The sequence below is a fragment of the Pseudonaja textilis genome, chromosome 1 (assembly GCF_049901715.1).
Source record: "Pseudonaja textilis isolate UNSWEBS1 chromosome 1, rPseTex1.2, whole genome shotgun sequence".
NCBI lineage: Eukaryota > Metazoa > Chordata > Lepidosauria > Squamata > Elapidae > Pseudonaja > Pseudonaja textilis.
Genome location: NC_141990.1, coordinates 327283666 through 327311637, shown reverse-complemented (window position 1 = coordinate 327311637; position 27972 = coordinate 327283666). Strand labels below are relative to the sequence as shown.

The 27972-nt window shown below is 41.8% G+C and overlaps 1 protein-coding gene across 8 annotated transcripts in view; it reads left to right on the top strand.

Annotated features, from left to right (window-relative positions):
* DOT1L (DOT1 like histone lysine methyltransferase) overlaps nucleotides 1-25456 on the top strand; it is a 76417-nt gene extending 50961 nt beyond the window's left edge. For 3 of the 8 annotated variants that reach the window (XM_026698984.2, XM_026698983.2, XM_087922732.1), the window contains 12 exons: nucleotides 720-857; nucleotides 1429-1554; nucleotides 2263-2747; nucleotides 3666-3789; nucleotides 6799-6945; nucleotides 8379-8508; nucleotides 8995-9620; nucleotides 12098-12303; nucleotides 14524-14588; nucleotides 15478-16428; nucleotides 17323-17957; nucleotides 23369-25456. In XM_026698984.2, the coding sequence (XP_026554769.1) occupies nucleotides 720-857; nucleotides 1429-1554; nucleotides 2263-2747; nucleotides 3666-3789; nucleotides 6799-6945; nucleotides 8379-8508; nucleotides 8995-9620; nucleotides 12098-12303; nucleotides 14524-14588; nucleotides 15478-16428; nucleotides 17323-17918 (3594 nt within the window). In that variant the 3' untranslated portion in view covers nucleotides 17919-17957; nucleotides 23369-25456. The remainder of the gene's footprint in view (nucleotides 1-719; nucleotides 858-1428; nucleotides 1555-2262; nucleotides 2748-3665; nucleotides 3790-6798; nucleotides 6946-8378; nucleotides 8509-8994; nucleotides 9621-12097; nucleotides 12304-14523; nucleotides 14589-15477; nucleotides 16429-17322; nucleotides 17958-23368) is intronic. The other 5 variants (XM_087922733.1, XM_026698986.2, XM_087922735.1 and 2 more) reach the window with 3 other exon arrangements.
* The last annotated feature ends 2516 nt before the right edge of the window (nucleotides 25457-27972 follow it).

The window sequence follows — 27972 nt, the reverse complement described above, 5'->3', positions numbered from 1 at the left end:
TGACATTTTTAGAATAGGCCAAAGTTCAAGGGATATAGTGTAAATGTGGGCTTTTTTTCATTAATAACAATCGTGTCTAACAATTGCGATAATGGTGGACTAAAATTTAAGCTATGAAAATTAATTACTACCTGAGGTGGATGTAAAGTAAGCTTAAGACTTCACTGGATATAACTCTGAGGAATCACTCGGTTTCCGATGGAGCTCTTTTAATTTCTACAGTGCTTTTCCAGTGATTTAGTCCAACGTATTTCTAATAGGGGAAGTGAGATCAATGCATAATATTAAACTTTGTTGTTCTGAGTAAAATAAAAAAAACAAAACAAATCAAGAGCAGTTCTTAATAAGTAGTACACAAACATTATACCTACTAAAACACTATATTAATTGCCCTATTTTATTGCAGTGTAAACAGAACTTTTGTTTCTTTTTGTTTTGTTGGTGCCTTTGAGTCAGTCTTGACTCCTGGGAAATGCCTGGACATGTCCTTCGGTTTCCTTGGCAAATTTTGAAAGTGGTTTGTTGTTGCTTCTTGTAGGACTGAAGTAGCTTGAAGTCATCCAATATGGCTTTGTGCCTAAGGCAAAACTAGAACTCACAGTCTCCTGATTTCTAGAATGACGCTAACAGGGTTTCTAATATTCAACAAAACCATTGCCTTTTTGTTGTTGGAAAAATAGTAGTTCTAACTGTTCTGTCCTCTTCCTTTTCCTTTGTAGCTGGGTGTTAAGGCACTAACATATAATGACCTTATCCAGGCCCAGAAAGAAATTTCTGCTCACAACCAGCAGCTGAAAGAGCAGACCTTACAGCTGGAGAAAGATAATGGTGAACTCAGGAGTCAGAGTTTACAGCTGGTTCGTATTCCTAGATGCATTAAGCCACAGTTTTATCTTGTTTTGAAACCAATCACAAATTCCAGTTCTGCCTTTAATGTTAATTAAGATTGTCATCCTCCCTGGGCCTCCAATCCCAAAAATGTAAGATTCTGAAACGAATGGGGGATTAGTTATTAAAAACAAGGCTTTCCATTTAGGAGGTCCCAGGAACATGAGACTTGCACCAGTTGAAGACAGATTGTGGTGGGTTAGATGTAACAGGCTAGTGTGAAACTTTGTACGCAGGTGTGAGCAAAAATCTGTAGCTGGACTACTTTTAGCCAAATGAGCTGCAGTTAGCAGCAGAGCACATGCTTTAAAAGTTTGGAGTTCTTAGAATCTTTCCATCACTGGAGTCTCATCCAGCAGACCCTGCCTAAGATGGCCAGACAGAAGAAGCTAGACTGGAACTGATAATCTAATGTGGGATACATCACATTTTATATCAAGAGGAGAAATCGATTTATATGGCATGAAGTGTTGTTTTGACAGTATGATGTAACATTTTCCAAATAATATATGTCCCTGTTCTTTTTTTGCCTCCTTCCAGCTGAAAGCTAGATGTGAAGAACTAAAGTTGGACTGGTCAACACTTTCACTGGAAAATCTTCTTAAAGAAAAGCAAGCATTAAAAAATCAGATTTCTGAGAAGCAAAAGCACTGCTTGGAGTTACAGGTAGCGTATGGCCAGGATGTAATAATATATTTTGTTAGCATTGACTTCTAATGTTGCCTTTAAAAAAAACAACAACTGGGCAATGAATTCAGCAGTGCTCCTTGGTAGTCTGGTGGGTGGCCAGGTGCTTCACATGACTAATTCCTTATCTTCAGAGGGGATTACAGTTAATGCAGTTCAGGCAAAATAGGGCAGCCTATTGAGCAAGGAGCATTTAGCACAGCATGTTTTGCTTTCCTAAATGAAAGAAAGTGGGGCAGGGTTTGTTGAGTTCTTAGAGGAATCAAAGGAGCTTCAGGGTCGAAAAATGTGAAGGGACTATTATTCCTAAAATACCTTATTTATAATAGTACCAAAGGCTTTTTAAAAGTCAACTGGACTTTCTTGGTTTTTTTCTTAGAAACATTTGGCTTCTGATCCAAGAGGTTTCTTCAGTTCTGGCTGAATGGTGGGGAATAGAAGGATTTATATTCTTTCCTTAGCACTCTGAAGGCCTGTCCTCCTATTCCCCACCATTCAGTCAGAACCAAAGAAACCTCTTGGATCAGAAGCAAAACGCTTTCAAGGAAAAACAAAAAAACAAGAAAGTCCTATTGCCTTTTGGAAAAGCCCCTTTGCGACAACCATGACCTGGATGATTGAGAATCTCCATAGACGCTTATGATAATAACCTTTATTAATGTTCTTCTCCCTCCTATCATTTTAAAGATCAGCATTGTGGAGCTTGAGAAAAGCCAAAGGCAGCAGGAACTCCTGCAGCTGAAATCCTACATGCCTTCTGACGAATCGCTGCCAGCCCAGCCCCGCCACAAAAACCACCTGAACCGGGAGGCAGAGCCTGACCACAGCACGCTTCACCTGGAGCTGGAGTGCCCCAAGTTTCCCGTGCCCCAGGTCAATGGCATGAGTCCCGAACTGTCCATAAATGGCCATGCCACACCTTACGAAATTCACAATGCACTCAGCCGGCCAGCTTCTAAGCAGACGACTCCTCAATATCCACCTGCCCACGTGGACCAAGACATAATTCCTTGCACCCCGATCCATAGCTGCAGACAGAAGCTGGACAAAGGCTCAAATTTATCCCTACCAGATTATACCAGGTTTTCTCCAGCTAAGATCGCCCTCCGGAGGCATTTGAACCAAGACCACATAGGCAGTGGAAAAACAGCACCCAGTGAGAACCATCAGAGGTGAGGAGCCGGGTGGTTAGGTCATATTCTCCCCCCACCCCCCTTTGGTGGTAATTGAGTGAATTATCACTGCAGGTAATCCTTAGCTTACGGCTACAATCCAGCCCAAAATTTCTGTTGCTAAGCGAACAGTCTTTAAGTGAATTTTGCCCCATTTTACGACCTTTCTTATCACAGTAGTTGTGAATCACTGCAGTTGTTAAGGTAATAATATGGTTGCTAAGTAAACCTGGCCATTATACAAAACTAGCTTTCTCAGTACTACAACCATGAACCATATATACTATCTAGGATTGGAAGTTACCTTTGGGGTAAGAGTGGCACTCTGGGTAGCTATGGAGGATGGATACTCTGTGTATGGGTGCTGCCTTTAGCTGAATCCTGAATGGGGAAACTCTGAAAGTACATGGGAAGTTGGCAGAGCACAATCCTCCAGACTCGCTTTTATTAAGAATGCCTCTGTGTTTAGAAGGAAGCTGCATCCCTCAGTCAGTAGAAGAACCAGAAAGCATTCTGCGGATGGAAGAGAAAGAGAGGGTGGCAGATAACGGTCTTTGAAACTACATTTCCCCCCTCCCCTCCAATATCTTCCTTAGCAGCCATTTTGGGCATAGATAACAGTTGGTCTGGGATGGAGCCTGCAGTGTCTTTTCCGTTTTCAAAAGGCATAATAATTCTACTACCTTGATGCATCAAATATTATCTAACGAACCATTTCTTCCCATTAGAAATCTATTAAGCTGTTAAGATGTAAACAGTGAGCCTTTTTGAAGAAAACCAAGCTATCAGAAACATTTTTTTTCTGACACACGGAAGAAGGGCTTTCTCTGCATTTCTTTCTTGCTAAAGGATGCACTGCAAAAATCTTTGTTTTTAACCAAGCAGAAACCTTCAGAAGTTTTTTGTTTTACGTTTCAGGGCTGAACATTTAAAAGAAAATGGCCTTCCATTTCAAAGCCCTTCAGTATCAAACGGCATGAAGATGAGCCCCCTGGAAGCCAGACCCTCTTCCCCAGCAACCTTCCCAGCTGGGAATGAGAAGGTAAGGAATTTTGGGATGATGCCTCTGAACCTCTCGGGGCTGTTCTTGTACCGAGCAGCAGCGACTGAGTGGGAACTCGTGGTGCAAATGGAGTGCATGCTAAGGGTCAAAAATTAACACGACTGAGGTGGACTTAGGGGATGCAATCGCTGAGTAGAAGAACCAAATACAGATAGCCTTTGATTTATGACCAATTGCTTACGACTGTTTGAAGTTAGAATGGACTCACAAAAAAGTACTTACAACCTGGTTCCATAGTTCTGTCAACCTCTTTGCCACAGTCAGATGAATGCATGTCCGAGATTCAGCAACTGGCCTGCGTTTGTGGCCTTTGCAGTATTTCACAGACATGTAACTGCGGTTTTCACAAAAACACTCCATAGGGAACAATGGATTTGCTTTACAATTACCGCACTTGCGACTGTCATCAGGATCAGTCACATAGGTCACCCACTTTACCACCATCATGACTTACAGCCATAATGGGCAGGTTCCATTACAGTCGTAAGTTGAGGATTAGTTGTAGCATCTTGAACCAGCACAAATACAGTTACTTCTGTAACTGTCTTTATCCATAACACTCAGAAATAAATCAGATCATGAACAGTGCATTGATGCAAGTACTGTTAACAATTGGCTATTGTAGTAAATAAACCGCAAGGGAACAGCAATCAAAAAGGAGAAAACTTGAATCACATCTTAACCTGGGATTATGATACATTAATCTCAACTAAAAATTTGTAATTATGATTTAATTATATTAATAATCTCAGGTTTAGATACGTGTGGTGCCAAATGGACTGTGTGCAACAAGCACTCTATTAGTTTATTACGTTTATGATACTTTGTTAAACCAGGATTACTGGTAGAGTTATGTGCAAGTCTGATTTGTATTTTTTCTAGCCAAAATGAAATGCAAAAAAACCCGTACGGCTGGACTAAAGAAAAGCTCAGGCTAAAGTCCCAATATTTAAATTCCTAATGTGAAATACATTTGTCTGCGTCTTAAATGTTTTATGAATCTACACAAAGCTTATTCTTTTCCCAGTCAACATTTTTATTGAATTATAAAGTATTATAAAATACAGTGCTTATTCTTGATGAGGTGTGGAAGAGGAAGAGAATATATCTTGTTTTGTGTCTCCTTCAAGTTTAAATGGGCTTTGTAATCAAGCGCCAAATTGTAATCAAGCTTGATTAAAAAATGAGGCATAATTTGTTTGCAAATTGAAGTAAACATGATGGCATAACTATTTAAATCAGATGCACTGTTGTAGAAACAGGTGCAGATAAATTCATGAACTCCAAAACACAGCTGTGTAATGGGCAGCATGAGACCAGACCTAGTTCCCATCTCTTCCCTTCTATGGTTTCCTTTTATTTAGGAACCAATTCCTCCATTAGTTGATTAAAATATAACTCCCAGCATCCTTCACTTGCAGGCTTTAACATCTTGACAGAATTTGGGCTATAAGTTCGCCATTCCAGAATAATTTACTTACTGGTTTGTTAAATTTATATGCCACCTATCTTGCTATCACGTGACTCTGGGTGGATTACAACATGAAATGAACTATCATTTTCATGACCATAATTCACATCAATGGCAATCTGAATTCCATTCAAACTAAATCTGCCATTCCGTTGTAGAGTCTGGTTATGAAGCAATCATACATAGATCGAACAGAATTGCTCTTTTCTAACTCTAATCACTTCTTTGTTTTGGACTATAATTTTGCCCCCTCATGCTTTCTTATTGGTTTGCAAATCTTCTGTTTGCATTTTTAAAATGCACGCTATTCCCTATCAGAGTTTTGCAGATTATTTTTTGTAATAATAGTGTATTCTCAAGAATCTTTTTCTGTAAGTTGTTTACACTATACCCATTTTTTAAAAATTGCAAACTGCACCAAAAAAATCCTGCAGATATAAGAGTTAGCACCCTTTTTTTTCAGGCTTATGTAAAAATAAAAAAAATACTTAACTAATAAGCAGAAAAAGGGATGCTGTGCTTGTGTGTGCAGGAGGAACAAATCATTTTCAAAGAGACAGGTAGTCCTCAACTTGTAACTGTTTAGTGTCTTTTTGCGACTTTCTGACAAGCAAAGTCCATGGGGGAGTCAGATTCACTTAACAACCAGGTTACTAACTTATCAACTACAGTGATTCACTTAACCACTGAGGCGATAAAGTTCGTAAAATGGGGCAACACTCACCTAACAAATATCTCACTTAACAATAGAAATTTTGGATTCAACTGTGGTCGTAAGACGAGGGCTACCCGTATTTATATCCTGTATGCGCACGTATATAAACTTTATGGCTAAAGTAACCAGGGAAAGTAGGGAATATTCTTCAGACTTACATTCTCGCTTTTTGTGTCCTGATCAGAGCTAGAATAGCATTCTGCGCTGTATATGTGTTGTTATTATTCAATCAGCAATAGCTTGCTCAGACTTCCACAGCCTGGATCCCTCTAGAGACGTTAGAACAGCAGTGCTGTAATTCCCAGTTGGTATAAGCCAATAGGTTGTGATTCCAACTGAAGGGCATAAGTTTGGAAAAAAGGCGAACCATCTCTTGTGCAATATGACTTAGCTGTAAATTTACTATATACTCTTTGCCACAGTGACACAAGGTTATGGAAATATTTCCTCATGCACCATAGCAATCCTAAACACAGCTGCTAAGTATAAACACTTGGCGTGGTAAGTGTTTTAGTTGGGCGAGCGACACCATTGCGGTTATATTTCCCTATTAGATCATTAAGTAAAACATGAACTGTTTGTGCGGTATGTGTGTGTCTATGTTGGCTGGCTGATGCAATTGACCTTGTCTGCATCTGTAAGAACATTTTTTTGGGGGGTGGGGTTTGTTTGACGGGGGAAATGCTTGCAATTCTTCAGAACGCCTCCTTGCACCGAGTACTCGGCCAACAGCCATGGCCCAGAAGCACTGGCTGATGATGCAAGCTGCATTTTTGGCATTGTCTGCTTTGTATGTTTGCAGGCTTTGCGCGAGAGGACGTCTGCGAATAATGGGGAGACCATCACCAGCCTTCCCATCAGTATCCCCCTCAGCACAGTGCAGCCCAATAAACTCCCTGTTAGTATTCCTTTGGCCAGCGTAGTCCTTCCTAGCCGTGTTGAGAAGGTGGTGAGTAGGGGTACTTTGTTTCCCCCCCCTCCCCATAACCCTTGCTGTAAAGCCAATTATACCATATTACAGTGAATTTATAGCATTCTTTAAGTGCGATGTATGGTAAGGGAGTATGCTTCCCTCGGATACTTTATTTGTCTATTTTTATCCTGCTTTTATTATTTGTACAAATAACCCAAGGCAGCAAATATACCTAATATTCCTTTCCCCTCCTATTTTCCCCGCAACTATCTTATGTGGTGGGTTGGATTAAGAGAGAGAGCGACTGGCCCAAAGTCCCCCAGCCGCTCTCATCCCTAAGGCGGAATTAGAACTCTTAGTCTCCCAGTTTCCACACCGATGCCTTAAGCATTAGACCATATAGTTTTGTTTCTTGCTGCCTCTTAACTGAACTTACTAAACCACTTCAAAAAATCTTTTTAAATTCGATACATGATGACTGATTCCTAAGAAATTACACCTTTTTTCTTTTTTAAAATCACTCTTATATTTTTCATTTATCCAATATATCTATTTGCTTTCTATAATGTGCTATAAAAGGAGGTTGTTAAATCTGTGTTCAGCGCTTAAGCTACTTTGAGCAGCTTTGTTCTAGCTTCTGGTTTTGTTGTTGAAGTTGTCAAGCTGTTAAAAAGTAACTATTTGAATAAAGGCTAGTTTAAATACTTGGTATGTGAATGACAATAACCTTGTGGGTGATACTGATTGTATAGAATATCGTCTTTCCTAGATAACACAACTATAGCTGAATGACTGACCACAGATTTTGCATAGAGGACATCCCAGGTTCAGTCCTGATTTCAGTGGCTAGGATGAGGATAGCCAATCCTTTAACGGCTCTGGGTTGCACTTAAAATTTTTGTGGAGATTGAAGGCAGCAGTGCATGGAGCAATGCTTTATAATGAGCGCACTGCATCACGCATGTGGCCAGAGCCTGATTTTTCCATGTTTTTTTCACAGTTTGGACCTCTTAAATTATGTCATTGCTATTAACGCCTGACACCCTAGCGTTTATTTGTGCGCAACCTCAGTACAATGGGAAGCCATGTCATTTGCTTGCAGCCATCATAGTTAGAGGGTCTCTGAGGGCTTCGAAAAAGGATGTGACCACATATAATCCATGGGCTAGAATGTTAGGTCAAGGGTGATGGGCAGAGAATGACTGCTAAGCAGAGTAGACAACTGAGATGGCTAAATAGTTTGACATGGTTTAAAACTGTTGCTGTTATCTGCAAAGAGAAATGCTTCCTCCTAGAAAAATAGAGTTCTGAATGTAACTGTGTTTTACTTTGTTTCTGACCACTACTTACCAGCACTCTAACTTTACACAAGCATAGTAATTTTAAAAAGTACCTTTTTTTTTAACCAAAGTTAATTTTATTATGCTTCCTTTTCCAACCATCTCCTTTTTCTCCCTTTCTTCTTTCAGAGAAGCACACCTAGCCCTGTCCATCAGAACCGAGATTCCTTTTCAACACTTGAAAAACAATTTGGTGCTAGTTCTCATAACAGCATTAGCACTGCTGCTGGTAACAAGCCACTGACCTTGGCTACCTCAGGTGAGCTCCTTCTTTTCCTACTGCTGCTTTCCAATTTACAGTAGGTGGTGTGTTTGAGAGGGTAGGGATCAGTTGATCCACTTTGGAGAGAATGCCTGATATTCATTGTAAATAGCATGAAGAAAGCTATTTCTCCAGGATTTAGCCTCTAATGGCACTCTAATGCCAGGAATATCTGTAAAGAACCTCTCTTGAAGATCTTAATTTACAGAGCAACATATATGCATTTATTTTATTTATTAAAATTTTATTTACCGTCTCCCCTATAAGGTAACTCGTATGCATAGTTTTACATGTTTTAATTTGCATAGTTTTATCTTTTTAAACTTTCTATTTATCTTTCTATGATTTGTAAGCTGCCCAAAGTTGCCTTATCAGAGAGATAGGCAGCATATATATTTAATAAATAAACAAAAATGTGAAGAGTGGCTAAAACAATTAACCAATTCCCCTGATATCTAATTTTTTTCATTCCTCATTACACAGGTTTTTCTTACATGTCTGGCTCTGCACCAATTGGCGGCACAGTTCCAAATAGCCCTGGCCCATTGAACCCGGCTGCTGACAGTGTAGCTATGGAGGAAGTGTCCAGTTCAGGAAGCTTGTTCAACTCCACTGGGTCTCGAAGTTCTACTCCACAGCATCCCTCCTTGCTTACATCGTCCTCACGGAATTCTGGACAAAACTCCCCTGCGCACCAGCATTCTGCAAGCCCAAGGTTGAACGGCATCTCCCAGAGCTTGGGAGGGGTACTGCAGTACATAGAGACTCAAAAAATGTTTGCCGAAAACGCCAGAGGAGACCCTCCATCGGACTCTGCCTTTTCTGACCCTGAGAGTGAGAGCAAACGAAGGATCATCTTCACCATCTCCCCTGCCACAGGAACCCTCAAACATTCTCCATCAAACAAGCACAGCCCCCTCACCACAAGTATCCGGGCAGATTGTGGCCAGGCATACATGCAAGATGGGAAGAAGCGTGGCCGGAGGAAGCGGTCCTCCACAGGAATGCCGAGTGTGAACTCCGGGGTGTCACCCAAACGCAAATCATTGCCCCCCATGGCTGGGCTCTTTGCACAGCCTTCTGGATCTCCCCTTAATATCAACTCCATGGTGAGAATCGAGGTTTGAGCTCTGCAGTTTTAAGACCAGATCATTTTGCCCACCTAAAATAAAGCCTTAACGCAGTGGCCCCCAACATTTTTTGTGCCACAGCCCGGTACTGGCATCACAAAATGATCCACGGCCCGGTACCGGCATCAGCACGCATGACAAGGCAAGGCGAGCCGAGCGACCGGCCGGCCAGCCGTCCCCCGCCACCTTCAACTCCTCCTTGGTACCTTTGTCGATGGGTTTCGCTTCGGGATGGTCGCTCGGCTCGCCTTGCCTTGGGTGCTGAAAGAATCCTTGCACCTTAGTTTCGTTCGAAGCCCCCCCCTTTGATGAAACTAAGGCGTGAGGATTCCTTCAGGACCCAAACGCCGCTTTCCAACCGGAAAAGCTCACCCGGAAGCACTTTCTCGTCAAACAAGATGGCGGCGCACAGCAAACCAGCGCCCCGGTAGGAAATGTTCCACAGACCAGTACCGGTCCACTGCCCGGTGGTTGGGGACCCCTGCCTTAACGGATAACCAAAGCCAAAATTTATTTTGAAGATGGATGTTAGGTTATTGACCAATTGTTTTGTTAATAGAAGATCCTAGGTTAAATCTTAGTATCAGTCAGTCCGTTGTTTTATTTGAGCAATGATTACACAATTATATGAAAACATAATTAAAAATAATTTTCAAACTTGCATAAGCTGAAACTCTTGGGCCTGCCTTTGAGTTCAAACCTGCTTCATCCCCAGAAGAGTGTTTATCATGGGAAATGGTGCAGAGGTTGATAAACATATAGCCTATTTGGCTTAAGATAGATTCCAACATAATTAGAAATTGTTTCCTGAATGATGACCAATAGGATTTTTCATAGACTGATGATCTTTTGGAAATTACAGGTAGACTTCTATTTACAACAATTCATTTAGTGACCATTCAACGTTAAAACATCACTGAAAAAGTGACTTATGACCATTTTTCACACTTAACAACTATTGTGGTCTCCCCATGATCATGTGATAAAAATTGGCAACTGATTCATATTTATGACGTTTGCAGTGTCCTGGGGTCATGTGATCACCTTTTGCAACCTCCTGATAAGCAAAGGCACTAGGGAAGTCAGAGTCACTTAACAACCGGGTTATTAACTTATCAATTGCATTGATTCCTTGGCAAGAAAGATTGTAAAATGGGGGTAAAACTCAACAAATGTCTCATTTAAGAACAGAAAATTTGGGCTCAATTGTACTCGTAAGTCAAGGATTACCTGTATTTGAATAGCTGGATAAATAGCATGTATAGTGTTTTATCATGCACCAAAGATAATTGTATGGTTCCCTTTGAGAATCTGTTAATCAGGGAACTATAAAAAGTTTGGAAAGTTTTGGTAGCCTTGTTTTGAATAATCTCCTTAGTGTTTCTTATAACTCCTTACATTAATTTCTGCCATCCTAACTGTGAATGAAATTAAGTTGCTTTTCTGTATATATAGGAAAAGGCAAGGAATAGTGCTCACTTTCTCCTGTAGAGGGAAGCAATATGACAGGTTGGGATCTTCCTTGAGGTTTTATAATCTAAATAGGAAGGCCTACTCAGCTCAGTTTGGTCCTATGGTACAAGTTCCTCATTTCTGACCTAAATCTTAGGCAAGTTATTCATCCTAACAAAGCCAGCTGGCATGGCACAGATTTTCCACCCTTCCCTAAAGAATTGTAAACTTGCAGTGTAAGACAAGAGTGGGCAAGTATGGCCCCTCAATACCTGTGAACTTCAACTCCCAGAATTCCTGAGACGGTGATACTGGCTCAGGAATTCTGGAAATTGAAGTCCATAGGTCGTAAAGGGGCCGTAGTTGCCCACTCCTGGTCTAAGGAACAATTTTTTAGAAATGGAAAAGAGGCTGTTTGCCAGGAGCCCTGGTGACACAGTAGTTAGAATGCAGTATTGCAGGCTAACTCACTGTTCACTGCCAAGCAGTTAGATTCTGACCAGCTCAAGGTTGATTCAGCTTTCCATCCTTCTGAGGTCGGTAAAACGAAGACCCAAATTGTTGGGGGCAAGAGGCTGACTCTGTAAACTGCTTAGAGATAAAGCACTATGAAGTGGTATATAAGTCTAAGTGTTGTTGCTATTGCCAACCACCTGGACCGTAATTTCAGGATTGTGGAATGCTATGACATGTATGCATGAGGAACACTTGTAAGTCACTTTTTTTCAGCACTGTCATAACTTCAAATGGTCACTTAAGTGGATGACCCTAAGCTGAGGACTACTTGTAATAACTCTCCACCTAAAAAATAATGTATTTCCTTTCTCTTCTCCAAAGCTGAGTAATGCTGTTGGCAGCTTTTAATAGGGATTGAAACGGGCAATTTTTGGAACCCCGACAGCTGTCTTTAAAAGCAGAATCCCTAGAAACACAGTTAGCTCTTTCTTCCCGCCCCTTGTCTTTTTTCAATCCTTAAATGTTCTCTTTTTGTCTTCCCTCCTCAGGTCAGCAACATTAACCAGCCTTTAGAAATAACAGCCATTTCTTCCCCCGAAAACTCCCTGAAGAATTCTCCTGTTCCATATCAGGACAATGATCAGCCACCTGTGCTGAAAAAGGAGAAGCCTCTAATTCAGACCAATGGCATCCATTACTCCCCGCTCACCTCTGATGAAGAACAGAGTCTGGAGGATGACCATAACAGCACCAGGTGAGTAGTAGCAGGTGCAGTCCTGGCGTGAGGGGCTGCTTCAAGCAACATATGGTCTCAGATCCCACAGCATTTCTTTCCTTAAGCCTGTGCTTAAGTTTGAAAACGTGTTTTAGGTTACTTTACCATGTAATAAAAGTGCTTTTATTTTTTCGACAGGCAAAGTGACTGTACTTTCTGGTTTTTCTTTGAAGACATTTCGCTTCTCATCTAAGAAGCTTCTTAAGTTCTGACTGGATGGTGGGACAATGGAAAGTTTTATGCTCTTTGCAGACAGCTGGACATATGCATTCTTTTAGCGAGTCAATTAAGGTCACTTGGAACTTTAAGGACCTGCTAAAAGAATGCAAACCAGCTATCTGCAAGGAGTATAAATCCTCCCATTCCCCACCATCCAATCAGAGCTGAAGAAGCTTCTTGGATGAGAAGCAAAATGTCTTCAAAGAAAGTCCAGTTGCTTCTTGGGGAAAAAAAAAAAAAGCACCCTTGGGACAACCATGTCCTGGATGACTGAGAATCTCCATAAACACTTACCATGTAATAATACTGTGCATTTGTAATATGTTCTTGATCCCACTTTTGATGTGACTTTTGAAACTATTACTTCTCCTTTGTGTCCCCTTATTAAAATCACGCCCTAGTGATGTTTGCTGTCTTGTAGGGACTGACTTAAATTCTCAGCATTTAGAAATAATCCTGGATTTATAACCGGTCGCTTCAATGACTGTTGGAAATTACGACAGACTTCCCCAGAACTACTTACAACAACGTTTTCAAAGTTATGGTGGCCATGTATACACCTAGTGGTCCCTTGATCGCATTTTGTGCACTTGGCAACTGACTCATGTTTGTATCTGTTTGCCTGCAATTTGTGACTTCTTTGCCACTTTCCAGATTTACTTCCAGTTTCTGTCAAAAAGTGCCTAGTGGGAAAAGCAGATTCATTTAATGACTGTTGTGTTCGCTTAATAGCCACAGTGGTCATTAAAGACCATGGGTGTCCACTTAATGATTGCCACAAAAAAAAATCGAAAAACCTGGTCTTATCACATGATGCCTCACCTTACAACCTCTGTGACATGACTGTAATTCTGGGTTTGATTACTGTCATAATATAATGGTCTTTTAATAACATGTAACCTATCATCATTCTTAATTATTGTCTGATTTTCTCTCAGGAGGGGAAAGAACACATTTTATTAGAAACCATAACAAACAGTAGTGTGTTAAATTAAATTCCTGAAGGGTGTTAAGGGCTTAGGTAAAATTCCCTGGCATTACAGCAAAGAGACCTGATGAATGTAGTGTTTGGTTTTTCATTCTAGAACTATAATCCACAGGAATCTCAAACTAAAATGATTATGAGGACCTCCCTATTTAATATGCTTGAAATGTCTGCAAGCAAACAACCAAGCTCAAAGAACACCAAGGATCCTACAGTTCAGCCCTGAGCTACAAATAATTCCTTTGTTTGGTAGTTTGCTTGTTGGAAGCCAAGGGGCAGTTAGAGGTCATGGTCACATGATGTCCTCGCTTAATTACAGCAGTGGGGACTGGTATTGCTGTCACAGCGTGATGTAATATCTCATCACACTTTACAATCACATCACTTAACAATGCAAATTTTGCTTCCAATTACCATTGTACCTCGAGGACCACAACCTAATATTTGGTAACATACTGTTTTGAGGCACTAACTGCAATCAAGTGCTTTCTGAAGCTCCGGTGGCAGTAGTTTCTTACTTTCTTTCTTTATATTTATTGGCTGCCCGACTCCAGTTGTCAGATGAGCAAACTTCCAGCTGTGAGTTGGGGCTCTTTTCATGGATGTTGTGTTGGGTTCAGATCATACAGAACAATTTAATATTAGATTTTCAGCCATTTTGGGGTTCTTTTAGGACTTGGGCAATAGCAATAAGACTTATATACTGCTTCACAGTGCTTTACAGTCCCCTCTAAATGGTTTACAGAGTCAACAATCTGGGTTGTCATTTTACCGCCCCCAGAATGATAGAAGGCTGAGTTACTCTTGAGCCTGGTGAGAATCGAACTGCTGGTAGCCGGAGGTCACCAGTATTAGCCTGCAGGACTGCATTCTTACCACTGTACCATCATGGCTGTGGGTGTCCGTTTTGTGTTATTATCCTCTTGGAGGATCCATGACCTGTGTTTTCTAACATGTCTGTATATTAATCAAAGAATCCTTTTTTCCTTTCCTAGAATTGAAAGAAAAATTGCGACAATATCTCTGGAAAGCAAATCTCCACAAAAGCCGCTGGAAAATAGTAAGTTTGTAGACCAGCGGGTGGGCATTTGATAAGACAAAATGGATTGACAAGGACAAGGATAGAAATAAACTCTACCACTTGTGGTTATCTCCTTGTCATAAAGCCTTTCTAAAAATGTTCAAGAAAGCAAGGAGCCACAAAAAATTGTTGGCCTGGCATGTGGCCCAGCTTCCCATTTTTCCCTCAGCTTCAGTCTGGTAGGTAGTTTGGTTCGCTGATGGTCATGTTTTTTGTTCTGCTATGTTGCTGTGAATTTAGAATAGATGTAGATTTCTGTGGGGAAAAAAAAACTAAAAAAACCTGCAAACCTGTTACCAGCATTAACACAATTCACCCGAAGCATCATGGTCCAATAGCTGTTACTGAAATCAAAATGTGTGAATTCACTGTGAAGTGTTTAAAAAAAACAGGTGAGCATCTAAGTTTAGGTAGTGACGGAAATACTATTTCAAAAGATGTGAAACTGCTGGCCCTCATAGTTTTAATCATTGAGTTGATGGCTGAGTTCAGATAGCTTGTGCTCTGTTCTAAGTCAACGTATCTTTTGTGGTATGAATCTGGGTGACTATTTTTAGAAGCCATAGTGCTGGACTGAATGGATTTTGATCCAACCAAGATGGGCTGCTGTTCTCTAATTGTGACGAATGCAGAAGTCACAGAAGTCGCTCTCTTTCCATTACGAGTCCTTGCACAGTAGACGATTTATGTATGGCAGGTTCCTAGCTCCAGAATTCTGGTAGACAGTCTAGCATTTTCTCCTTGGGATCTTTTAAAAAAGCCAACCCTGTCTAAAAACAGGCCCCTTGTTTAATTTTATTTCTCTCCCCAAAAAGGGGGAACACATTCTCCTGAACTGATGCCTACGTTTTCTGTCTTTGCAAACCAGGCTTCAACTCAGCTGGGAGAAAGCAAGCTACTGAAAGCATGAACAGCAGCAAGTGGAAGTCAACCTTTTCTCCAATTTCTGACATCAATCTTTCCAAAAGGGCAGACAGCCCCTTGCAAGCGTCGGCTGCGTCCCTGAATCAGAACACCCTCTTTGCCTTCAGACCATCTTCTGATGATAACATGGCGGGGGACAAGGCTGGCACGCATGCAAGGAAACACATGACTGCATCGGATGGGCTTGGCCAAAGTACCAATGCCATGAATGGATTTGCTTACAACGGCGGGCTGTCGGCAGACGTTGGTTTACATAGCTTTACTGATGGTGCTTCACTTTCTCACAAAACTGCTGACGTGGTGACGGCTCTGGGGGGCTCCTCCCTGGGTTTCCTTGTACAAAGGAACAAAGAGTCTGGAGTCTCCGAGACAAATCCATTCTTGGGCAAGAGGCAGCTAGAAAGCCTTGGCGGTGGGAAAGGGGAAGATGTCAGCTGGTCAGGACTGAAAGGCAAAGAGACCAACGAACTGAGTGTCCGGCTGGGAGGCTCTTCAGACAAGGCTTCGGTGCTAAACAACAAATTCGGCAAAGGACGGGAACGAGACGTGGAGTTCAAGAACGGCCACAACCTGTTCATTGCTGCTGCTGCTGCTGCTGCTGCTGCTGTCCCCTCTGGTGGCCTTCTCAATGGCAAAAGCCTCTCTGCAGCCAGCTCTGGCAAGTCATCCAGCACGGCCTCCTCTACTCAGACCCACCACCCTTTCTTGAACTCCTTAACCACTGGCACGCAGTTCCCCCTTGGCCCCATGGTAACAAACTCCTCGGTACTGCAGTCCTTATTTAATTCAATGCCAGCCGCCAGCCTAGTGCATGTATCATCAGCTGCCACCCGCCTGACCAACTCACACACAATGGGGAACTTCTCTCCCGGGATGACAGGTGGAACAGTTGGAGGTAAGCTGAGCTTTATTCATGGCACACTATGACTGAAAGCGACATACTGTCAGGTGCAAAGAAGCAAGAACGACCTGATGAATTGTTCAGTGTAGTTTCTTAATTGCTGTTCACCCATAGACAGGAATCTTGCCAGACTAAAGCACACACTGCATAACTATCAGATAAATCTTATGAAGGTTCAGAGTGGGTCTAGACCTTTTCTACATACCAAGGACTCAAGGCTGATTTGTCTTGTTAGTTCCTTGGGAAGAAGCCCTTCCATCCTGAATTCAGCGCCAGATTCCACCACCCTTCCTGGTATTTCACACCCTTCATCCTGATGACAGATATTTTCTTTCTTTCTTTTGGAAATCTTTTTTCCACCTGGATTTATCTCGTGAGAAATCCCTGTGAATCCCTGTCATGTAGCTGAATTTCTGGAGCATCTTTTAATCAGTTCTGTGAGAGTGTCTATGAGCTAGGACGAGGAGGGACTGGGAACACTTTGCAGCATTATATTTTAGGCTTTTCTCTAAACCGAGGCACCTCAGAATTTCAGGAAACAAAGCCCCGCATGTATCTTGAGAGTGGGCCTAGAATGAATGGTAGCTTTTCAAACGATTCTGACTGCTCAGGGTCCATGTGTTGATCTCCGCTGGGGGTTGTGTTGGGGTATTGAGTTCAGCCACGGAGTTCCCCCTTGATGCTTCTATAATGTGAGCAAGGAAGAGGTAAGTGTGTCTCTCTTCTGCTAGGTTGTGTGTTTTTATTTTTTATTTTACTGCCACTGCCCATTGCCTGCTGCTGTTTTCATACTGCATTATTGCTTGCCTGCCTGCTTTTGTTTTGCTTCTCTCGCTGAGAGCTGTATAAAGTCCATCTGCTGAGGGTTGTTTTCTCTCCTGTTTGCAGGTATTTTTAACCATGTGGTGCCTTCTGCCTCCTCCTCTTCCTCCTCCACTCCCTCCCCCTCCACTTCCTCCTTTTCATCCTCCACTCCCTCTCTCCATTTTGGCAACGGTGCCGTTTCCAGCTGTACCCTCCTAAGCTTGAATCCTCTGCAGGTGGCCACCAGCTCCCCATCATTCCACGTGTCCCCCAATCCAGCACCGTCTAACGACGCCCAGCACCTCAGCCGCGCCCCACCACCTGCCACCCTTCGGACTCCACCTCCTCCTAATGTTTCATTGCCCCCTCCTCCTCCCCTCCTCACTTCTAACTCTGAACCTGTCCTCCTACAGAGTTTGTCATCTCTGCCAGTTTCCGAGGCTTTCTTGCCGCCATCTTCCACTGCTAACTCCGCTTTGTCTATTAAACTAGCTTCTCTTCAGCACAAAACCTCCCGCCCCTCCTTCACTGTCCACCATCCGCCTTTGCCCCGCTTGGCGCTGGCCCAAGCCACGCCTGGGATCCCACAGTCCAACTCGGCTGGCACACCTGCTATGTGGGTCACCCTTGGCATGCAGTCTCCTTATGCTTCACATCTCTCTGGAGTTAAGCCGCGATAACGAGCTAGGCTTAGCTTTTAAGCACTGGTGCTCTGTAAGGTAAGGCTGGTGCGGGTTGCCTTGGGGAAGGTCAGGGTGGTCAGGAGGAGGTTGGTGCTCTGACGTGCTAAGACCGAGGATGGAATCGCAGGTCTCTCCTTCCCGCTCTGCACTTTGACCTTGTTTCCCTTAAGAGGCGAAGCTCAACAGCCGAGTTTGTTTATTTTTTTTACAAACAAAAACTCCTTGAATTTAATTCCTGCCTTGTTCTCTTGGGAAAGTCCGGTAGCAAGGAGTGAGAAAAGCCCTTTTCTACAGGAGACCTTGGAGAGCTGCTGCCAATCAGATAGAAACCTTGGGGACAGTCCCTAACTAAGTAGTGAGGTCCAGGGTTTTACACAGAGAAGTACCTCAATGTGACTCCCAAAGATAAAGGCCTCCCCGGGATGCACACAATCTGCAGGACCCCCTCAGATTTGCAGTGTTAAGCAAAAAGGAAAGAAAAACGGGGGGGGGTGGGGTGGAATGTAGCTTTGGCTTTGCACAGTGAGATCTTAATTTGTCGTCCCTCCGTGGCACACAACAATCTTCCAATGATAACAACTACTCCCCTTTGTTTGTTTTTAAATGGAAATTGTGGTTCTTAAAGGTTGCCCCTCCCTGCCATAAAGCCTTACGATTAAAAATAGTATATAAAGAAGTTGGTCTGAAAATCTTTGCACATTAGAGGTAGGCGTAGGTAATGAGCTAGGTGGGCCAGATTATTCTGAGGCAGAAAGTGAACGACTGGTGATAACATCAGGTCTGGTCACATAATTAGCGACCAAAATTCTGGTCCCAGTTGTGGTCATAAGCTGAGGACTTACCTATGACCTACTTTATGGTTCAGTGCATCCAACACAAGACAGAACACATAGGGAAACGATAACAGTCCTTGCCATGGATCATGGTATGACCATCCACGCATGTCGGAGCTATGTAGATGTCCTGGAGTGTGAAAATTAATGCTGAAGATTTCAATATTTCTGAAGTTGCAACAGTGGCTAAAGACATTTAATCTTAGCCGAAGCCGTATGGAAAGAGAAAACGGGGTCAACAGAAGGCTTTATAACTAATTTGCCTTCTGATGTTTTCTATGCAAACTTAATTGGTAATTTAGGCAAATCGGGGTCATGACTAAAACCCGAAATAGGGGGGAAAAAACTACACTGTATCACACAGACGGTATACTGTATATACTGTAATTCTTCATAGAGATTTTGGGCTGTCAAGGGAAAGGATGTGGTTGAGAAGTTTCTCTGTGTCAGGAAAAGGGTGGGAGGGTATGAAAATGAAGATAAGGATGAAGACTGCACAAGGAAAGAAAAGATAAAAGCAGACAAGCAGCAAAGAATAAGGAAAGAAGAGGCTTCAAACAGCAGAAAAGACCAACAGGAAGGAAAAAGGGGCATTCTCGGCATCCGCTTGACAGTTGGCAACCGCTGTGCCCATTGCCCAGATCTGTTTTGGTTATCAGTTGAGCCCATTCCTGGACTCGGAGATCCTCTTCCCATCACTCATGCCTTGGCTACCTCGTATGCAGATTATTGCCATGCACTTTATATGGGGCTGCCTTTGAAGACATAGAAGCTTCAGTTGATCCAGAAAGTAACAATGTGAGCCGCTATGGGCAGGTCTTACTACATCCATATAGCTCTGATTACCACTAAATTGGGTGAACAATTCTGGTGCCGGTTATTACCTATAAAGGCCTACCTGGCATGGGGCCTAGTTGTGTAGGAGACTAACCATTTGGATAGGGCGACACTCGGTATTCTGTGAACTGTTGTTTAGAGCACAAGGAGTTATTCTTTAGATGTGTTTATAGTTTGTTTTTTAATTGATTCATTGGGTGAGCTGTCCAGAGTTATCACAAATAAGAGAAATCTTAGAAATCTCTTGTCAGTCTCACCTGTCTTCTCCTCCTCCTCCTTTATAATCAGGGATCGGACACAGGTGCTAAAACAGAGTTGGCATGCTCAGGGTCTCATGGATTAAACAGGGCCCTCTAGCAGACCCAGGAAGCACGTCTTCTTTCTTTCAGCCCCTGCCCTCTGGGCAGCACTGCCCCCACCTCACCCTTATTCTGCCTGCCTTTTAATAAGCCTTAAAAAAACTGATGCATCTCTCAGGAGTAGGACTAGGATGATTGTTGGGTCTTTTTAGCCAGGTGTGATAACAGGCAATAGCACTTAGACTTATATATCGCTTCACAGTGCTTTAGAGCAGGGGTCTCCAACCTTGGCAACTCTACGCCTTGTGGACTTCAACTCCCAGAATTCCTCAGCCAGCGCATGCGCTGGCTGAGGAATTCTGGGAGTTGAAGTCCACAAGGCGAAAGTGCCAAGGTTGGAGATCCCTGCTTTAGAGCCCTCTTTAGGTTTACATGATCAGCCCGTTGCCCCAACAATCTGGTTTCCTCACTTTACTGACCTCAGGAAGGATGGAACGACTGAGTCAACCTTGAACCGGTCAGGATTGAACTGCTGGCAGTCGGCACAATTAGCCTGCAGTGCAGGTAGTCCTCGACTTACAATCACAATGGAGCCCAAAATTTCTCTTGTTAAGTGAGACATTTGTTAAGTGAGCTTTGCCCCCATTTTATGACTTTTCTTGCCATAGTTGTTAATTGAATCACTGCAGTTGATAAGTTATTAATAGGGTTGCTAAGTGAACCTGGCTTCCCCATTGGCTTTGCTTGTCAGAAGGTCGCAAAAGGTGATCGCGTGACCCTGGGACACAGCAAAGGTCATAAATATGAACCAGTTGCCAAGCATCTGGATTTTGATCACGTGACTTATGGGGGTGCTGCAAAGGTGGTAAGTGTGAAAAATGGTCATAAGTCACATTTTTCAGTGCTGTTATAACTCTGAACCATAACTAAACGAACTATTGTAAGTCGAGAACTACCTGTACTGCATTCTAACCACTGAGCCACCACTGGAGAGGGTTTCGTTGTTCCTCAGGAGTCTACAATTCTTTTTTAAATTCGGCAACTGTTTCAGAAGCAGCTACTTCTAGAAATCTGTTTTATAATTAAAATAAGAATTGTACTGGCACAAAGTATGTGAGGCAATGAAATGGGAAGGAAGGAAAGAAGCTGCATCAGATATATGGTAGGCCGTGGATTGTACATCTATGCTATGAATTACACCAGCTTGATTCATACAATATAATAAGCCAAAATCAAGCAATCTGTCAACTAAAAAGATACTCCTTTGGTCTTTTTAGCGGCCAGAAAAAGGGAGTGGGGGAAAACAAGGCATTCCTTAAATGCCTAGATAATCACCCCGGTAGCCCAAAGTTGTCGGAGCGTAAGAAGGTTATTGGAGAGCATGATCGATGACTCTTGGAGATGGATGTGTCTGGGGGTGGGATTCAAATTTTTTAACAACTGGTTCTGTGGGCGTGGCTTGGTGGTCATGTGACTGGCTGGGTGTGGCCAACTCAACATCACTCACATTGAGGCACGCATCTCCTCGCCTGGCCTCTCATGACTGTGGGGATGCTACAACAGTCGTAAGTGTGAAAAATGGTCATAAGTCACTTTTTTCAGTGCCACTGTAACTTTGAATGGTCACTCCACACAAGCAAAGTACCAGCAAAGGAGGGGAAAAAAACTTCAGAGAAGTTCCAGAGACAGGAAGTCTAGTCCTGCCAAGAATGTAATAAGGGTTAATGGAGAGGTAGTTTCTGTAAGCAACACCAGAATGTTCCCTTCCTGCCTTCCTTACAGGATTAGGCCAATAATTTCTTCTAACAACTGGTTCTCCGAACTGCTTAGAATGTTAACAACTGGTTCTAGCAAATAGGGGCAAACTAGTAGAATCCCACCCCTGGATGTGTCCCATTGGAGAAGTCACATCCAGGGGGTGTTGAGGTAATTCCCTGTTAGAATGAGCGCACACAGGGAGACGTAGTGAGAGTGGTGAAGAATAGCACACAACCAGCACACAGATACACTGTATTGTAAAATGTAGGTTTTTACTTCCAGTAAACGGTTAAGCAAAGTCCAACAAGCAGTCAAAGACATTCACGGTTATAGCAGTCAGTTTTCAGTCTAGTGATAATCCAATAAAGTCCAGTATCAAAAACAGTTCAGTAATAGACTCACATTAATCCAAGAATAATGACGATCAACAACAGTCAATAGGGAAAAATGCAGGAACCAAAATCAGCGAATGACCAACTAGCAATACTCTCTGGGAAACCAGGTTTCTGGCTCCATCTTATGGCCGTTTGAGGAACCACACCCAATTACAATTTTTAGCATTCCCTTAAACAGACAGTATTAAAATGCCTATCCTGGTTTATATATTTCCAACCCAACTGTTAGGTGACTTACATTCCTAACAGGGGGAAACCAGGGTCAAGGGGGAAATGTATGATGTAATTTAGCATCCAGCTTACATCAACATGGCCACTCCTAATAAACCAATTTGCTTTTCTCTGAGATGCAGCTAGAGACTTTTGATTTGAATGAGGGTGGATTTGTTGCAGCCCTGTCAGCCAGCCCATATTATGGCCTTGGTGTTATATTTTAATTGGCCTATGGCAGCATATATTTTAATTGGCCTATGGCCAAGCTTGATTCAGTCTGCTGTATCCATATACTTCAGCAAAATGCAACGTCCATCCATCCAAGCTACGTAGGCAGGGAGTAGTGACAAAAGATTCAGAGGGAGGATCTATCTACTAATTTTCTGGATTGCCTTTTTGCCTTGCTTAACTATGACTGTTGGATACTCATCAATTGACTGGGTTCACATGGTATACTAAGTCAGCAATGGAGTTAGTATATTTGGGAAGCCCCAGTGGATTCTTTTCCTGAATGTTATTTGTCATGTTTTTTTTTAATTCTTTAATTCATTTCTTTATGATTTGATTGAATTTAGAGCTGCCCGACTCCAGTTGAGCCATGTGTTGTTTTAAATGTTGTAAACCACCCGGAGCCTATTTGTAGTTGGGCGGCCTCAATATCCAATAAATAAGTAGATAAAAAACATTGTGCCACTTCATTAAATAGGAACCAACAAACTTTATCTGGGATGTTTTGTAAATTCCAATGCAAATCTTATTTAGCACAGATCAGGAATTCTTTGAGGTTTGTTCAGCTTGTTGGGTGTAGACAGGGAACCTTTTTGTTGCACGTATTGTTAAATAATTGGAAGCAGGAAACCATCATAAATTCACCCTTCATTCCCATTGACCTTTTGCATGTCAACGGTAAAGTGCCCAAACTGTAAAAAGTCTGTCTGTCTTGCTTGCTGAGAACTTTACTTTAGATCTATTATTGTCTGACAGTCTGGAAAGAATTAATGTAAAAAAGAGAGAGAGAGAGAGAGACTCATTGTTGACCATTGTTTAAAATGCCAACTTAAAATTGAATCTTGTCCTTCCCTTTCTTTCCTTCCTTCCTTCCTCTTTTACAGGTAACTAGGACTTCTACCTCAACCTGATGTGACCTATGCAAGGACAACATGGACCAACTTCTCTCAGTTCCCACTGAAGGTGCTTGCCTCTATGGCTTAAGGGTGTTTTTTTTCTCCCTCCCGCCCCACTTCTCTTTAACTACTGGACTCAAACCTAAGTCATAAACGTAAAACCAGAGGAAAGAAAATGCTACTGTGAATCTTAAGTTAAAATATATATTCAGACTGCAGAAGAAAATGCTTAGAAACAGCTTCCAGTTTGTACTGTTGATAGAATAGATATTTATATATTTTTAAATGTTTAAAAAAAACATGCGCCATCACCCGACCCCCCTCCCACAACCTTTTTTTGTTCCACCTGAAGTTGTAGAACTGAAAAAAAAAGAAAAAGAAAAAGAGGAAGGGAACTTTAATAACAGAACCACCGTTTTCTCTGAAATAAAAAGACTGGCACATCAGCAGAGATGTAACAGAGCTTCTCTTGGTGCTATTGACATCTGACAAACTGTGCCTCTTCAGTTCTGAACCCATGGTGCTTTTTTATTATTTTTGTCCTGGTGCAGATGATCACCATGAAGTTTTGTGGTTTCTGTACCTCACACCTGGCTTCTTCTATTCTTCCTGCTCCCGTTGGACACATGTCAACTGGTTAGTTTTTATATTGAAATCAAGAAAGTAGGTGGATGTGGGAGAAGGGAAGGGGGGGATAGCTCTTTTGAAAACTTTATTTTTTAATGATTCAGACATTGGTGTAATTTATAATGCAAGCCTTGGTCAGCTGTCTCTCTCCCTCCCTCACTTCCTTCTTTAGTCTCTCCTGGTGGAATTCAGCTGTGGTGTTCATGTTGGGCTCTCCACCAGTGTTCAGACATGCAGTGGTTGTTTGGAAGGGGGTACTCTGCCTTAATTGTGTGAAAGCCAAAGGGTTGCATTAAAAAAAAATTTTTTTTTGAGGGTCTGAGTCACTGGTGAAAAGAAATTGTATCTTCTATGAATATGGGTGGTTATTAAAATGATCCTTGCCATTCCAAGTGGTTGGTTTACTTTGGGCAATCAAGAATCAGGTTCTTGACTTGTCAAAGTCTCATAGTTGCCATGCAGGCTGACTCCATGAAGCTGTGAGTAGACTAGTCTCTGCTTTTGTTTTCCAGATTGGGTTTTTTTTTTTTTTTGGTCTTGTGTGAAAGTCTTCCAGGATCACTAGATCCCAGCCTCCATCAGTCCCAGGTGGCTAGCGGTCAAGGCTGGTGTGATTTGCCATCTTCTGGAGCAGGGGTCTCCAACCTTGGCAACTTTAGGACTTGTGGACTTCAACTCCCAGAATTCCTCAGCCAGCATGCTGGCAATTCTGGGAGTTGGAAGTCCACACGTCAAAAAGGTGCCAAGGTTGGAGACCCCTGATCTGGAGGGCCATGGGTTCTTGACTGGTAATTAGGAAGGTTTTCTCTTTCTTTCTCTCCCTCTTTGTTTAGGGGTTTGGGATTCCATCTTCTGGGATTCATACTGTTTGAAAATTAATTTGTAAGAATTCACAAATTGGAAGCTCATCCAACCAGCTAATTTGCCTTTTGTCCTTTGCACCTTCCCCTTGGGAATACCTAGTAAGCTTATTATGTATTTGCAGATCCTTAGGAACTGATCTAGGAGCCAGATAAGAAGAGAATATTCCTATCTAGCTGTATCTTCTGCATACCACCTCCCTTGTTCAGAGGGAGTTGCCTACTACATTTTATAAAGGCATAAGTCCTTTGATGTTGGTCTGACCATTTGTCTGTCAAACTTGAGAAGTCAAGGCAGCTGAATCTTGCGTCAAGAACGGACTGCCCTCAGGTTCCTCTGTTGAGTTGATTTGTTTGAAGTACAGTGTATTTTCTTAATTAGCAAGACTACTACTTGATTGAGAAGCAGCTTGGGTTTTGTTTTTGTTTTGTTTTGTCAAATTGAACACGTGCTGGTTTCGATATATGGCATTTGCTTTTAAGGAAGCTTTTAATAGTATTTACTTTCATGTTAGAGGAAACAACCACAACACTCAAAGTTAATTTTTTGTTATCACTCTGAGTATATTTTTTAAGAAAAAGAAAGAAAGAAATCAAATCTGTGATTTGGGAGTTATCACTTTACAGAGGAAAATATAAGGCACACAGTTTGGGAAAAGCAACAAATATTTTATAGAAAATGACGGTGATTTCTTGTTTATTTTTGTATCAGACTGTTCATAGTAAAATAGGAAGAGGGATATAAAGTCTGGTTTAATTTTTTCAAGCATGTAAAAGCAAGTGTGAAAGGAAAGGAAAACTTTGGTGTAAACCTTTGAACAGAAAGCAAGAATTGTGAGTAGAAATACAAGTGAAATGAAGAATAAGGTAAAAAACATGTCAGTGTTCCCATTCAATGAGAGCCAATCAGTTGATCATATTAATAAACCTTAATATCTTTTTCAGACAACTTTAGAAAATACATGCATGCAGGCTTAAAGCTCTGGGTAACTCTACAGGATAATTCCATATTTTTTTTTTGCCTTTTTGGTTCCATAAAGCATATCCTTCTGGCTGTTTTAGACTACAGCTTCTCTTAATCTCAGCAAGCCTCACCAAAGTTCAGGAATGAAATGAGAACAGGTGAAGGAAAACAGGCTGGGTGAGAAAAATGCTTTAGAAAGTTGAGCTCTTTCTGATGATATTTAAAAACATTGCATGTTTTGCATAATTTCTGCATTTGTTCCCTTTGAGCCAAAAGGAAGGGAATAAAGGGGAAAATTGCCAAACTATTCAGTTTCCCTTTGGAAGAAGAAGGTTTTTATACCAACTGCATAGCTTGAACAGAAGGTTTTGAGACACTTTGCAACCTGGAACAAACACCCCAAATAATTATGTAAAATAGGATGGTTGTTTTTCCTAGCTTGCCATGGGCAAAGGAAGGAGATTGTAGGACAGGAAGAAGATTAGAAAATATAAACCAAGTAGTTGAGTTCCTAGATTTTTAAGGCACAGGAATGTGGAGTTTGCTACCTTCCAGTGTTTCTCAATTTCAGCAGCTTGTAACTTTAAGAGGTATGGACTTCAGGCCTTGCTGGGGAATTCTGGGAGTTGAAGTCCATACCTCTTAAAAGTTGTTGAGTTTGAGAAATATTGCACAAGAGGCATGTTCTGGCTGGGTATAAAGGAGAGGACTTTTCATTCTTGATACCATCATTATAACTTTAAGCATATTCACCTGCAGTCTTTTTAAACATCTCTCCCCTTTCTGTGTTCTCTCTCTGTTGTGGTTGCAAGGGCAAGCTCCGGAGTGGGGCATTTTATCTGCTTTCTTTCTATTTTTCTTCCCCTATCTATCTCAGAAAGCCTAATAAATTCCCAGTTTTGTTGTTCTACTGCCTTCCCCAAAAAAATTTAAATAAGGGGCCATGGATTAAAAACCTCTTCAGAATATATGTGAGCTACAGGATAACACAGCATATGGTTAATTAAAAAAAAAAGGTTGTGCTGATCAAAATACACATTCAGTGAAATTGATTTTAGTAGAGCACCTATATAATTAGGTGGCTGTTTCTCTTTGGACAAGCAAGATTACAGAAGAGGGGACTATGAAGCTATCTTCCCCAAACTCTCTGCCTTATTCCACAATGAGCATCTAATTTCTTGTTGGTGCTGTTCAGGTGTAAGAAATGCATAATGCAAGAAGTTGGATTGATGAAGCCTAACTCTCGTGAAATCTTCTCTCCAGCTACACGATTATCTCACTATTTCTGAGGCCAAGATAAATTTCTATGGTGCTCCAATCAGTTCTTTGCACTACTGGGTATTGGGAAACGAAACCTGTACCCTTTTCGATGTGGAGTTTGTCCTGGCTGAGAAGAAAATTAATGGCTAAGGAGTCTTTGGAACATTTCTGGGTCAGTCAGGATGTTTAAGTGGAGTGGGCTAGTCATATTTCTTCCTAGGCACTTCATGGTTCCTGGGGTTTATGGATATTTTTCCCACACATATCCAATTTTAGCTGCATCTCAGGTGCAGCTAAAGACAGACCAGATCTTACCTGTTAAGTATTTTTCAACCTACAATCTAACTGTCCTTAAATGCACAGAAAATGAATTTTAAGCAGATTAGAAAATCACAGCCTGTATTTCCTGCAATTACATTTTCAGGAGAACAAGTGAAAACACTCAACTTGACCCCATTTCAGCATAGGTTATGGTGCTATTAATCTGGGTGCTTTCTCAGGCCAGCCTGGGATCTGTCTTATCCATGTTTCTTCTTAGATTCTTCCAAGCACAGGTACAGCTGATTTGTCACTGTTATAGATAATCTTGTTCATTGTTTGTTCTAGTGTAAGGCTCTTGTTCTGGATTGATTAATGAAATGTGGCTTTTATCAGTGCTCAATGTCTTGATGGCACCCCTTTCATCCGTGTAATGGGAAGCGTGCAGTCTTGAAATATAACCATTTCATGTATTTTGCTTCCCCTCGTCTGCCTTTAAATATCTTGCATCTTCTCTTTGGCCTGATATGTAAGCATTCTTTTTTAAAATGTATGCTCAGAGCCCAAAATCAGTGAATGAAATAATTGTCTACAGTTGAAAGGTTTGGGGCGGGGAATATTAT